Here is a 14,546-nt window from a genome sequence, read left to right as displayed (position 1 = left end):
TCGGAGACAATTATATTTATTTTAGGAATATCATAAAAACAGGAAAATAGATTAAAATAAAAATAATATCATACATATGTTTATTTTTTTTAAATTACAAGATTTCACTATTAGGAAATAAGAATATATTTAAAATTATTTTTACAAAAATATTTAAGATTTAAATAGAACTGATTGAGTAAAAATTATTATGAAAGATAAAGAAAGGAAAAGTGTAAAGTAGTTAAAAAAGCAAAAAAGTTTAATTTAGCAACCAAACGAAGTGTGCAGAATAAAAAAGTCAAATTATTCAATAAAAATTAATGCCATTATTTTAAAATTAATAGTTATATAAAAAAAATCTTTACCTTAAAATGGTGAACTAAAGTTGACTAGGCTGTTGAATGCATTGTATTTTAGTAAAAAAAATAACAGAATAATAAGACTAGAAAAAAGATTCAAATTTGGCAAGTCATTAAAGCCTGTAGGTTGAAAAAAAAATATTTAAAGCAATTATACCAAAAACAATAAAAAAATCATAATTTTAGCATTTCTTTCAAACTTTTGGAGATAAAATCTTTTGTTTAATAATTTGAAGCTAATAGAATATTATATTATTTTGATTTAGTTAAAACATAAGATTTTCTCTAAATATTTGAAGTTTTAAATGCTATTTAATGATTTTATACATAATTTTTATAACAATTTTATAAAATTAAACAAAACAATAAAAGGACTTAAGTTAGGAATAATAATTATTTGAAAGATAGATAATTCGCTTTATAAAATACATATAATATAGAATTTAAATATGGCAAGTAAAATATTCAAGACCTTTGAGCACTTTTAATGATTTAATCATTCTTTTTACAATTAATACATAGTATTATCAAACTATGTACTTTATTAAACATCAATTAGATAATTAAAGCTATTATTTAAAAAAAAATAGCTTTTAAGAATGTTTCTTATTTGTTAGGTCTTTGAATTTGTACAAGATAAAATAAGGAATATAATTTGTTTTAAAATAGGATAGCATAAAATAACATTAATATAGGTTTGAGAAAAATTAAAGTCTAATATAATAAAATTTGACTTTATTTTCTTAAAAATCCATATTATTGTTAAAAAATATAAAATTTTCACAGTTTAAGGAAAGGACTTAATTTATGATTGTTTTTTTTAGCTTTGTAATAACTTTATATACAAAAGCTTAACTAAGATAATAAAAAATATACACACATTCACTTAAAAAAACATTCACAAGCCAAAAATAAAAAACAAAAATCCAGAAATTTTCCCAGATTTTTATTTTACACAACATCTCGTGGATTTAGTAGCTGCAAGGGGAAGCCTGCCAAAGCTGCGGGTGCATTGCCTACAGCAGCGGCTGGCAGTGAAATACTGCTGCCGGTGTCGGCTGTCAGCGGGGCTGATTTTGTTTGTGACAACAGGGCTTTGAAAGCTGAAAGATTGCCCTTACTTGATTGTACTTCACCACTAGAGGCAGGGGATGAAAATCCTGAAAAAAAGTATTGGTTCATGTTTCTCCTACAAAGATAAAATAGTAATCAATGTTTTTTAGGTATTAAAAGATGAATAATTATATCAAACTAACATAAAGTTACTCTTCACTATCTCCCAGTATGTAGCAAATCAACAAATTAACCGCTAGTCATGATCATCGAAATAGATGTGAATTAAAAAAGTAGCTTTTTCTTAAATACAATATTCCTGTACATGTATTACAAGTCTAGAAAACTTGGCAATACAGCTGCTTATATTTGATTTCAAAAATGTTTAATATACAGGGTGAGTCAGAAAAAACTGAGTTTTCCGATTTTCTGATACAACCAGTAGGAATATGGAAAAAACAATTATAGGTTCTTGTTCTCTATAAAAATATACATTAAACTTAGAAGAGTTGTTTTTAAATATCTCTGAAAACAATGGCGCTTTTTAGAGCATGAAGATTTCAAAAAGTGTGTGTGATGACTTTTTCGGCCATTATTTTGTACTTTTTAGGTAGATTTATGAATAATAAAAAATGTCTACCATTCTAAAAAGATAAACAAACATATTTTTTGAATATTAAAATTTGTATTCAGCAGATTGTAAATATTTAACATCTTAAAAATACAATTTATTTAAATTAAATTATCACATTATAAATCAAACGTTTTGTTGTAATCTATTGTTTAGATTTAATGCTCCATGACCGGAAATATTTCATCTTGTTACCTGAATTCCTACCCCCTCCCCCTGAATTTCCTCTATATTTGGTGCAAGACTGGATTTAATCTCCAAAATCTCCGCCCTCTTTTGACAAATTATACTTGTGTGTTATAATCCATCATAATAACTTCATTTAAATAGGGTAGGGTTTCTAAAAGGCATTTTCATTTTTAAAATTCAAATTTTGATAACTTTTCTATCTTAAGAGATTTTTTTGTCAAATAAAAAGGTTTTTCTTTCTTTTTACTATAAGCTACATTATTATAGAAGATTCTTTTAAACCACATTCATCACAATCAAGAAATATGAAAAAATGACAAATTGCAGTATTCTAAAAATGCTTTTGTGAGGAGCCAAAAAGCATTTCACCTTTAAAACTCATTAAAGTACTTTTCTTAGACCTTTTACTAAATAAATATTGAAATTTTAAGATTTTTTTTTATACAAAATAGATGAGTTATTTTAATTTTCATTTTTCACTCAAGGCATTTTTTGACACCATACACCTATCATAGAGGCCGCATTTTTAGAGATAATGAATAACACCTTTTACAAGTTTGATGTGCTTTTGTACAGAGAACAAGGACATATAATTATTTTTTCTGTATTCCTTCTGGTTGTTTCTGAAAATCGAAAAACTCAGTTTTTTCTGACTCACCCTGTAGTTAAATTTATACCTGTTGTAGCTACTGAAGGTCCAACTGCCTGAAATGTTGCCAACTGCTGTTGATGCGGCAAATTGCTAACTCTAAAAGCTGGGGCAACTGCTCCACTTGGACTAGATACTCCACTGGAGGGCAGACTTACTCCACTACTGCTACTGCTGTGGCTGTTCTGCTGCTCTACTGAAGACTCAACAACCATCTGTTCAAGCAGCTCTTGCTGGCGTGAGGGTCGGGGGTTTAGGGTCAGGATGAAAGGAGCAGGTACATTGTTGTTGATGTTTTCTTGGCTTGCAAAAAGTTGTTGTTCAGCGGATGTGATTATTGGCTGCTCCGCGCTGTGTCGTTCTTGTTGTTGGGGTATTCTATTGTTTGCGGGGTAAAGTACACTGTGGGTTGGCTGACGTTGGAAACTGTCCTCCTCTTGGCTGGTGTGATATTCCCTGCTGTTTGCGGCGGCATTGTAAGAGTTGAATTCAGCTGAGGAAATATGGCGTTTTTCAAGGTTGAATTCCTGGTCCTGCTCTTCAAAGCTGTTGTTGTCATGTGATTCTTCTTCGTTGAATTCAGTCTGACCGAATCCTGTAGGGGCGGATGGGCCGGTTACTTCACCAGACTCCTGGAAGGAAATCTTACCGCTGTGAGCCAATCTTGCACGGATGTTTGACTTGACACGGGGTTTGCGTCCATCAGGTCTGACAAAGAACTTTCTTGGAACTGAATCATCTTCTTCTTCACTTTCCTCAATGTTAGCCTTGGCAAACTCAACACGGATGTTGGCATTAGGGGGAGGTTGTCTAGCCTTCTTCACACCACCAAATCTTTTAAATCCAGCTGGCTTCTTACCAATACCAGGACGATTAATTCTGAATCTGTTGGGGGCATTGTCATTTTCGCTTTCATCCTCAAAACTTTCATCAATCTCATTTGCTTCCTCCACATCCTCAAAGGATCCTTCCTCAAGTAGGCCAGAAACTGAGGCAATTGGAGTTTCAGTAATGATTTCAGGTGTCTGTTCTTCCTGGGGTTCAACAGTCTTGGCAGATGTTTCCTTGACAAGCTCAGTCCTAGCTCTGCTTCTGGTATTGGTGTTGAATGGCTTGAAGTTCAACAGATTTTGTCTGATGTTAAATGGAAATCTTCTGTTGTTATTTGTTGTAGTAGACTCAGTAGGAGCCTGGGAAGACAAAGTAGTTGGACTGTTGGCTTCTTCAGTGGTAAAAGCTTCAGGTTCCTCATTACTGTTGACATTATTGGTGTTATCATCAGTGACTGGTTCTACACTAGAGCTGGGCTGTTCTGGCTGACGGTTTCTGTTAAAGAAATTGTTAAAGCGTCCCCTGTTCTTAGCAAAAGGATTGAATCTTGTGGCTGATGTTGGCTCAAATTGAGTAGTTGTAGATGTTGTGGTGGTAGTAGGGCTAGGTCCGGCAGTTGTGAAAGGTGTCACCTCAAAGCTGTTGTTGTTATCCTGTTTCTGTTCACTGGTAGAAGTTGCGGCGGTTGATGTTGTAGCTCCAAAAGGCTTGGGTCTGAAGGGGAATGACAAAGCTCCAAGTTTGCCGCGACTAGGAAAGCTAGGGAATTGACGCTTGTTTTCTTCTTCGGCAGGAGCAGTTATTTCTGGCTTACTATCTTCAAAATCCTCCTCGCTATCCTGGCTACCAATGAAAATCTTGTTTGACTCAGTTGAGGTTACAAAAACGCTGTTACCGCTGAAAAACTTCTTAGGTCCAAGATCAATATGATTGCCAATATTGTTGAATTGAGGCCTAGGGCTGCCAATGAATACACCATTGCCAGAATCAAAGACAGATGAAGGGCTTGAGAAGAATCCAAAGGGGCCTGGAGTTGGTGTACCCTTGAAGACCACTGAAGAAACAGTTGAACTTGCAACAATCAAATCATTGTTGGACTCAAATAACTCCTCAAATATTTCAGCTTCTTCTGATTCCTTGTCAGTCACTGGGGCCTGGGTGGTTGTCTCTTCATAGTCATTATTGAAAGCAGCTGTGGTATGAACAGTGGGCAGGAAATCATCAGTGTTGGTAGTATCAACATCAAAGTCGTTGTTAAAAGCAGTGAAAGCTACAGGCTTACGTTGACGGAACTTCTTCCTTCTTTCAGAGTCATCATTAGAAGCCAATCCATTTTGTTGGGGTCCATTCTGAACTCTCTGCTTGCGGCCGCGGCGGAATTTGCGGGTGCGGATGCCGTTGGGTTTGCCGTCATCATTACTGTCGTTGCCACCCCTATTTTGTGACCAGTAGTTGCGTTTAATAGCGCGGATGTTAGACTTGACACGAGGACGTCTATTTCCAGAGACAAAACCAAACTTGCTTCTTGGCTTGGCACAACTGAAAAAATATGATAAATTTTAATTATGGACATAATGTAGGCAAAACTGTTTAATAGCATTTAACTTGAAGAAAATACTGTACTTTCGTTTGGTCAAAATAACAATTATAGTATAATAGTGTAATTGACCAAGAAGATGAGAATAGTTATTTATTGCATAGTATTTTAGACAGCTTTCTTTGGATATCAAAATTAAAAAAAAATAAGTTTAAATCAGTTTTGTTCTGTAGAAAATTGTCTATAATACAAAACATGATTTTTTAATATGACTGAGAAACGGTTCTAATCCTGTCAATATTAATCAGTTTCAAAGTGATACTAGAAAAAAATTACAATTGCAAATGCTGTTTAGAAGCAAAGAAGGGACAAGAAAACTAAACTTTTATCCGATTAGAAATAAAACAACATCCATATCCTGCCAAAAACTATTCAAAGCATAATCCACTCATAAAAGTATAGTTGAGAATTATTTAATACATATTGTTAATCCCAATATTCCAGGATCCTACCTGAATGGATCCTGGCATCTGTTATTCGCAGAGTTGTCTTCCAGTTCATTTTCTGATTCCTGGTCATCAATTTCATTCTCGGGAAGCTCACCAGATACATCATCAGATGATTCAATCTAAAAGGAAATTAATTGTAATGTCATTTTCTATATCAATGGATTTATTATTCCCTTGATCTTACACCAGATTATCATGTATTTAAATAAATTAGCTGGCTAAAATACCCCCTCCCCCCTCCATGCAACCCTTTACCACATCCCTTTTCTTCCTAGTGGATGAACAAACTGATCAATAAATTATGTCCATGTTAGCTCTACACCCAAATTTGTCTCTTTTATCTTAAGTAATTAATTTTATTTCATGTTAATTGGGTTAAAATGAAATTACCTCATTTATTCCGTCAAAAGGTATAAGAATATGGCTGGGTAGTTCAGTTGTTGATGTGAATGTAGGTCGTCTTCTTACACCACCGCGTCCACGGCCTGAAGAAAATGTATAAATATCTTAATGTTAAATAAAAAAAGATTACACACACGCAGCGCAGTCAACTCATTAATATAATGATAAAAAGTTAACACAATTTTGTGACAATAAAATGTCATTTATCCATGGCAACTTTCATTTTCAGGTAGTCAAGGATTTTGTAGAAAAACTCATAAAGTTTAAAGAAGTTGTATCAACTTTTTTTTTTATAGCTAGCCGGTTCTTTTAGTAAGTAGTAGATGTAAAATTTTTCATAGAATTCAAATATGCAATCGGTTTTTTTGTAGACCTCTTATTTTTTAAGTAATTTAAGTTTTTTAAAAAAATAATTAAGTCGGTTTTAAGGTACTAAAACGCAACAAAATAAAAGAAGAAAATGGTCAGTAAGAACAAAAATAGTAAGATCTTTAATTTGACACCTTACTTTTAAAATTCTGTTGAGTAATTATTGAAAAAATCTATTTTTTTAACCTCGGTATAATAAAAACTTTAGACCTAAATATTTTCTCAAACAGACATAAAAAACATGGGTTCATATATACCATTAGAATCAGAAAAATATTACGAATCCATTGTAAGCAAAATTGAAAAAAATTAAAAAATTAAAAAATTACAGAAATGGCCAATTATTTTTTTTGTTCAGACAACACTATTGTTTTCCCTTTTTTACCCCCTCTTTACCCCCTCTTTACCCCCTTCCCATTTTTATACTCAATTGAAGAATTAAGACGTTGCCTGTACAACATAATATGATATTTTCATATAATTCCTTTTATTGTAGTTTATATACTATATTGTAAACTTTTTTTTTCAATTTTGCTTACAATGGATTCGTAATATTTTTCTGATTCTAATGGTATATATGAACCCATATTTTTTTATTTGTGAAATAATAAAATTAAGTTCAAAGTTTTTATTCTCGTGGGTTTAAAAAAATCGATTTTTTCAATAATTACCTGACAGAATTGAAAAAGTAAGGTGTCAAATTAAAGATCTTACTATTTTTGTTCATAATGACCATTTTCTTTCTTTTTTTTGTTGCATTTTAGTACCTTAAAATCGACTTAATTTTTTTTTTTTTTAAACTTAAATTACTTAAAAAATAAGAGGTCTACAAAAAAAACCGATTGCATATCTGAATTCTATGAAAAATTTTACATCTACTATTTACTAAAAGAACCGGCTAGCTATAAAAAAAATAGTTGATACACCTTCTTTATAAATAAAAGTACTATTCTAAGAAAATGAACTATGAAAATCAGTGCTTTCTCTCAAAGAGCCATGTTCAGGACAGAACACCACACCCCCTTATTTTTGAAGAAAAAAATAGAAAGTAAGGGAAGGGGTGTTTTTCGTTTTTGTTGTTTATAACTTAAGTCAGGTTAGAGCATAAGTGCATAGAGAAAAAACACCCCCCCCCCCTCTAGTAATTTCATAAAAATAAGAGGGGATGGGTTCAATGCTCGACGGGAAGATTAAGGAAAAGCACCAGTATATCATACTATTCTTATCGGGCAGGTTGTGTGATTTTTATTTATAAAAATAAACAAAAAAAATACCTCTGAACTTATTTTGAATATGGACAAAAGGTTTCACTTCAATTTCATCTTTCTTTTCTTCACTAACTTGTTCTTCATTATCATCATTGTTGATCTCCTCATTAATAGCCTCCTTCCATGGACAATTAATAATTATGTTTTTAATGAGAGTTTATTATGAGATTAACGTCGAGGTTTTGTGATTTTTACAATAAAATAAAATATATCTAATTGTTTTATAAAGGCAATATTGAATAAATAAGAAACTTATTCTTGTAGTCTTATTACAATTCAATTATTCAATAACTGTATGAAAATTTTAAATATAAATAAATTTCGAAGAAAAGCTATTTTTATTAAAAGTAAATAAAAAATGTCACATACCATAATTCTAAATTATAAAGTAACAGGAAGTTTGTCAGTCTTTAATTATGTATGAATGCAAATAAATGCGCAATTTTCAGGGATACTGGTCTAGATTTTGTTTTAGTTTTGGAGGATAAATGTACAACACTCCCACCTCCTTCCCCTTTTAAGCTTTTTAAATGGCAAGTTTTCAAAAAGTAATAAAAACTTGAGTGTCCATCCCTGGTCAAAAAGTTGGTGGTCCGCAGGGCCAACAGATTCAGTCACTTCATCAGAACTCTTCAATCCCAGGGTCAAGATCTCGGGGGTCTGACTAATCCCGGCGAATGAAGGCTTGGGGGTAGGCACAAAGAAACTCTTCACTGTGGTGGCGGAGCCAAAAAGGTCGGGTTCACTGTTGCCAAAGTCATTCTGCTTCTGAAGGTTGAAACGGTCAAACCGGTTGGCGGAGGGTTCAGGGGTGCCGCGGAAAATAAACGGTTTCGGGGAGGAGGGGGAGGCAAAAAAGCTTTCCAGGAAAGAGGGTTCCTCTTCCTCAACTTCTATCTCGGGAAGCTCGGTGGTAGTCTCGGGTTGCGGGGCGGCACGAGGGATCTCAGCGCGGAGGTCGGATTTTACGCGGGGCTCGCGGCCGTCAGGCTTCACGTCCGGTCCGTAAAATGGCTCCTCGGTGGTTGTGGTAGTGGGGCGGCCAAAGTTGGTAAAGCTACTCCTGCCACGCTGTTTAAATTGATTCCTAAAGCCGCCGACGTTGAAATTCCTACCGTTGTTATCGTTAACATTGTCATTGTTAAAGTTGTTAAAGTTTCCGCCGAATTTCTTGTTTCTCAGCTTGGCTTTCAGGTTTGACTTGACCTTGGGCTTGCGGCCGTCGATGGCGAAACGGGACTTTTCAAATTTGGCGGGAGCGGCGGTGGCTGGCACGGGGGCGGGTGTTGGAGTAATGTCTTCATAATCGTTATAGTCTTCAGAATCTTCATCCTGTTGTCAATAATCATATTTATTAATTTTTTGAATAGTTAATAATAAAGATCTTAAAATGTTTGGAAATAAAAAGTACTCTTTATACTACTCGAGTAAAATTATTACATCATCAATATATTTTTTAACATATTCTGATGAAATTGCTACAAAACAAAAATGAAAATGCTATGAAAAATATTAAGCCTTGAATTTATCACATCTATCTAAAAAAACATTGATCTAACATTTGAATAAATCTTTGGCCAAATAAAAAAAACCAAAAGAAGATCTTTATAATGCCTATACGAAAGGGGATAGATTTTAAAACTTTTGCCCGAAAAACCATGAATCACGTCATAATGGACTATTTTAATATAGCATTATTTGGGATACTTTGGCCAAAAGTTTTTAAATTTACCCTTTTCAATGGGCACTTATACAGAGCAACACGGCAATATTTTTAGATGCAATATAATTTCCAATGTTTAAAAAAATAATATGTTAGTTTCCTGTAGGGAGGAAGATGCAGGAACCACCAGATTGCGGCCAGACAGGAACCTATGACTGGACTCAATAGCCTGCCCGCCTCCAGGGGGACGGATGGTGGTGGTGAACCCAAGGGGGATGGGGGTGCCGTCAAATGGTTCGTCCTGATAAAAATATTATTAATTGATAATGTATTGGTAAACTAGTAGATGCGCCCCTTATATCTAGAGGCTCCAAATCCAAAGGGTAAATTTTTTAGAAAAAAAACATAAAACTATACCAAAACTTGAATTCAAAATAGAATATCCTAAAGCCATCCTATGTGACCTATGTGGAGCTGCCCTAAAATGGAGATGTCATTTGGTTCAACATTTATCAATATCTTAAGCTACAGATAAAAAACCTTATTACTTTATATAATAGGATATTGTGGTTTGATTATACTTTTTAATTCAAGCATTATGGTTTTCTTCAATTTTTATTAGTAAAACAAAATAGTAATTTCACTTTTACTAAATTACTATACAATGACGTCAAAGCTTTTTTAATTGGGAGTGTAAAAAAAACTTAACTTTATTTGGGGGTGTAATCTTTATATCATATAGGCAAGGACGTCCAAGCTTTTTTTCTTTGGGGGGAGGGGGGGGAATTAAAAATTTAAAATTTTGGGGAGGCGGAAGCGTGTAATCACCTAATTACCACCCCCCTTGGACGTTCTTATTACTATATACGGAATTATAGACATGTCCAATTTATAAGATAGCCTTATGTCAAAGCAAAATTACTAAATTATTTGTTAAAAAATTTCATTCCTTTGTACATAATGTTCCTTGTTTTTATAAAAAGATTAATGTGTTATGTTCTAAGAATTTTTATTGAAGCTATGAAGAAACTTGTATTGAAAATATGCTTGTAGCATTCAAATGTAAAAACAACATAAAAACATTTATTTGCCCATCGTTGAAATTCAATCTTTATATCTGCAATTGAAAAAAGGATGGGAGAGAGAGACGGAAATATCAGGGAGGGATGGGACATTCAGCTTTTTATTACGCTATCCCCTAAAGTTTAAAATTTACCATTCTTATTTGTTGGCTTAACAACTTTAGGGATTTTTATTGAATTTTGATTGGTTGGTTCTTTAATTTAGTGTCCAAACGTTTTATCCACTAACTTTGTCTACAGAAGGGGTAATATTGTGTTTTATCATTAGGGATGTACATTTGTTTATCTACTTTGTCGCATCCCTTTAGATCCCTGCGGAAATATAGAGAAATAGAAAGAGAGATAGAGAGAGCTGAGGGTGAAAAATTATAAGACTTACATACAGAGAGATTGATGAAAAGATAGAAAGATTTATTTGCAATTGAAGAAAAAACTCATAAAACATCGAAATTGCATTTTGGTATTATTGCTATATCCGGCTTAATAACATGTTAAACATTTTTGCTGTTATTATATCAACAAAAATTAAAAATATGCCACACAAAATTATACCTTCTATAGATTATAATTAGTGGTTAAAACGTTTTGACACTAACCTTAATAAACTAACCTGAACTCAATAAAAGTCCTCAAAGTTGTCAAGCGAATAAGAAAACGTTATTATAAAACTTTGGTGACAAGTGTAATAAATCTCTCAATGTCCTCTCCCTCCTTCAGTTTAATCATTTTTTGGAGTGCAACTTCTTTATGATTAAGCCATATATGTATGTATGTATGTCCTATTTACCTGTCTCAAATCACTGCTGGCAAAAGGATCAATGTTCTTCTTCTTGACATCCAGTTGTCCGCGACCAGTGTTACGGAATCCATGGCGAGTACTGTAACAATTAGAAATAAAACACAGTCATAGCAAAGATGTCAAAGCATCATTGAAAGTTTATTTAAATAATTTTCAAAGTTTACTTTGTAACTACTAAATCAAACACAGTTAGAAGTGTTATTTTTTATCCTTTGGGGGATAATAACACAACCCTCCCAAGAGAAATCACCCCTATTAAAAAATGCCCCCCCCCCCCTCCCCACAACAACAATTGTGTTTACTTTTTCTTTATAAAAACTAATTTGAAAGTAGGGGGAGCATCTTCTCCTCCCCTTCCACTTCAATTGTCCCTAGAGGCCTCTAGGAGCGTAGCAGCTAGTGTAATAGATATTGTGATTATTACCTCTTCGACCTAACTCTAACATCTTCATCCTCTGCCAAAGGGCTGTCAAAGTCCTGGGAGCCGCCGCTACCAGTGGATCCGCCATCCGCCGCCGCCTTAATCCCGAAGTCGTTGGAGAAGAACTGTAACGGAGCCAGCTGTTAAAAAAATAAGAATATTGTGTTAGCAGTTATCTACTACCATCTAAACCCAGATAATAAGTCTACATTATTATTATTATTATTAATTACGACAATCATACTTTTTTTGTATTAAAAGTATTGAAGCTAAATACACTAAATAAATAATATTTACTATTCTTATTAACTAAACACTCAGACCTATAGAATTAAAAACAAAAATTTTAGACAAAAATTACTCAAAAATTCGTGCAATAATAGTCATTTAAAGCATTGTATTAGAGGCAGCTTTCCGTGGATATTAAAATGAAACATTATAAGATTGAAACGAGGGATAGAAGTCCTAGGTTAACAAAACTGGTGTTAATTTCATAATCTTAATTTTAAAATTCCAGGAAAATTGTTATAACACGATGTTGTACATAAATTTTCAATCTGGCTGAGAACCAGTTCTAAACTAGCGGATAATAATCGGTTTCGAAGCCATATTGGAAATTTTTCAAACTCATCCTAAGAAAGCAAAATTTTTGGACACTAATGTTCAAGCCAAACAATTGTTAAGCATTGACCAAATGACCCCTGGGTAAGGCAAAAAGTAGCCTAGAAATATGGCTTGTTGTCTTTTTAAGTGTTTGTAAAACTAATATTGGCTTTTGCAGAAACTAATATAAGCTATAGTATAAATTTTGGACCATAGAAAGAAACGAAGTAGCGGTTTTCGTCGTAATTTCACAGTAGCTTTTCTCCTATTTCTAACCTATCAAAAGTTATTGCGAAAATACTACGAAACCCAATACTTCGTTTTCTTTACATGATCCAAAATTTTTTTCATAATACTTTCGCTATAAAATAAACAAAAGAGAAAAGGGGAATTTTCATCAAGGGACTAATAAATAAATTTTACTTGTTTTTAATCTATTTAGTTTTTGGTAAATGAAAATTTGCATAGAATATGTATATTGTATATGCACTAGCAATAAAAAAGGGGGGGTCATTAAAACGACAAGTATGAATGAGTTCTATGTTACAATGGGGGGGGGGGAGGTGGGATCATATTTAGGGGTCAACTTTCAAGGGGGGGTCAAGAAGTTAATTTTTAAGGCCTGTTTATGGCTTGGAAGATTTTTTGGCCAGATTTCTTGCATACAGGAAGTTTTAAAACACTTTTAGATACTCTTAAAAATCAGGGAGTAAGGGAGGGGACAATGGGCAATTAATTCAATTTAAGAGTTTTTGAAGAAAGGCCATGAAAACCAGAATAATCCCGAAAATATGGTGGAAATTGTAAAGTGATTGTTGATTAAATCTAGAAAACCATAAACTAAGAAAAAAGTTCCAAGAAAAAAAGCAATCATTTGAAAATAAGATTACCAGTATTACAGACTGACATAACCATTCTGTAATTAATTACTAGAAATATCTCCCTGGATCTCTTCAGATGACAGGGAAAGAGAAAAGAGATTTGGGGGCAAGTGATGTGAACACGGAAAAAAGGGGCAGGCAGGCGTGTAGCTGGATGGGCAAGTATATGACCCGCACGCCTTCCTGCCCCTTTTTATCCTGTTTATTTCCCCCACCTCCCTTCTCCATTTCCCTTTCTCGTCTACTTTTAAAAAGGAGGTGGGGATGAAGGGAGTAAAATATAGTATGAGGGGGGCCGTGTATTTATTTATTTGAACTACTCTCTGTCTGCAAAACTATATATATTCAAAACTAACATAGCGAGTAACTGCATTTCTTGCGCAAGTCCCCAAACTCAGTCAGAAACTGCTAAATTCTTGCACATTCCCTTTAAGCCAGTCCCCAAAGTCTGAGACTCCTAAAGATTGAATATTCGATCCATTGTCCCCTCCCTTACTCCCTGCTTAAAAATTCTTTTTTGGTAGATTTTCTATTCAAATTACGAAGATTTTTTTGTCTGAGTGTTGTTTAGTTATTTTACTCTACATAACCTAATATAAATGAAGTATTATAATTAACTAAATAAATACAGATGAATAACATAATGTAAAACATAGATGATAAAAATTTATGTTTATGTTAATTTTAACTATGGATGCTTTTTTGCAATTATATTGTTAACATTTTTACTATTAATTTTGTTATTTTTATCACTATGTATGTGTTAGTATTCAGGGAGAAGACAATGGACAATAAATTATTCTTTTTTTCATTGGAAAATTGTTGGAAAGAAAAATAGGGTTGTAGATTAATTAAACTATCATTGTCCCCTCCCTCCCAGATAGTTTTAGATACCAAACAAGTTTTAAATCTTCCTCTTTAAAAATAGACATGCAGTTGAGTTTTGGAGAAGTACTTTTTTAGAAACCAAACTTTTGAAATGTTTGCTTGCTTTATTGATGATTAAATAATGACAAGAAATTTTATTATAAGTTACTGAAAAACATTAAACCTTAATTAAATTAGAAAGGGAAAATAGTTTCTCTTAATATGCAAAATCTTTTTATCTATAACAAAAACTATTATTTGCCATTTTATCAGAATCTAACATTATATTTTTTGTAGTTATTCTTAATGTTTGATTTCATGAGCTCTTAAGACAAAATGCCCTTATTACATAAGCAATAAAGACTTTAATTAAAAGACATGAAGTCACAGTATAACTTGTATGTCAACTTATTAGATCCACGTCTAACAGGGTTCCTGACAGAGAGAACAC

At 33.1% G+C, this 14,546-nt stretch overlaps 1 protein-coding gene across 3 annotated transcripts in view; it reads right to left on the bottom strand.

Moving 5' to 3' along the window:
* Positions 1-14,546, bottom strand: part of LOC145313926 (uncharacterized) — a 227,395-nt gene continuing 212,849 nt past the window's right edge. The window contains exons 6-14 of one of the 3 annotated variants that reach the window (XM_080153580.1): positions 11,748-11,884; positions 11,312-11,402; positions 9,607-9,743; positions 8,355-9,115; positions 7,786-7,899; positions 6,131-6,225; positions 5,744-5,859; positions 2,892-5,233; positions 1-1,501 (exon numbers count right to left, since the gene is read on the bottom strand). In XM_080153580.1, the coding sequence (XP_080009706.1) occupies positions 1,293-1,501; positions 2,892-5,233; positions 5,744-5,859; positions 6,131-6,225; positions 7,786-7,899; positions 8,355-9,115; positions 9,607-9,743; positions 11,312-11,402; positions 11,748-11,884 (4,002 nt within the window). In that variant the 3' untranslated portion in view covers positions 1-1,292. Of the gene's footprint in view, positions 1,531-2,891; positions 5,234-5,743; positions 5,860-6,130; positions 6,226-7,785; positions 7,900-8,354; positions 9,116-9,606; positions 9,744-11,311; positions 11,403-11,747; positions 11,885-14,546 lie in introns of all 3 variants that reach the window. The other 2 variants (XM_080153581.1, XM_080153583.1) reach the window with 2 other exon arrangements.

Source organism: Acartia tonsa, chromosome 3, assembly GCF_053477335.1.
Source record: "Acartia tonsa isolate MP-2025a chromosome 3, ASM5347733v1, whole genome shotgun sequence".
NCBI classification, from domain to species: Eukaryota; Metazoa; Arthropoda; class Copepoda; order Calanoida; family Acartiidae; genus Acartia; species Acartia tonsa.
Note: the sequence above shows the minus strand (reverse complement) of the source record. Positions and strands in the feature narration are given on the sequence as shown.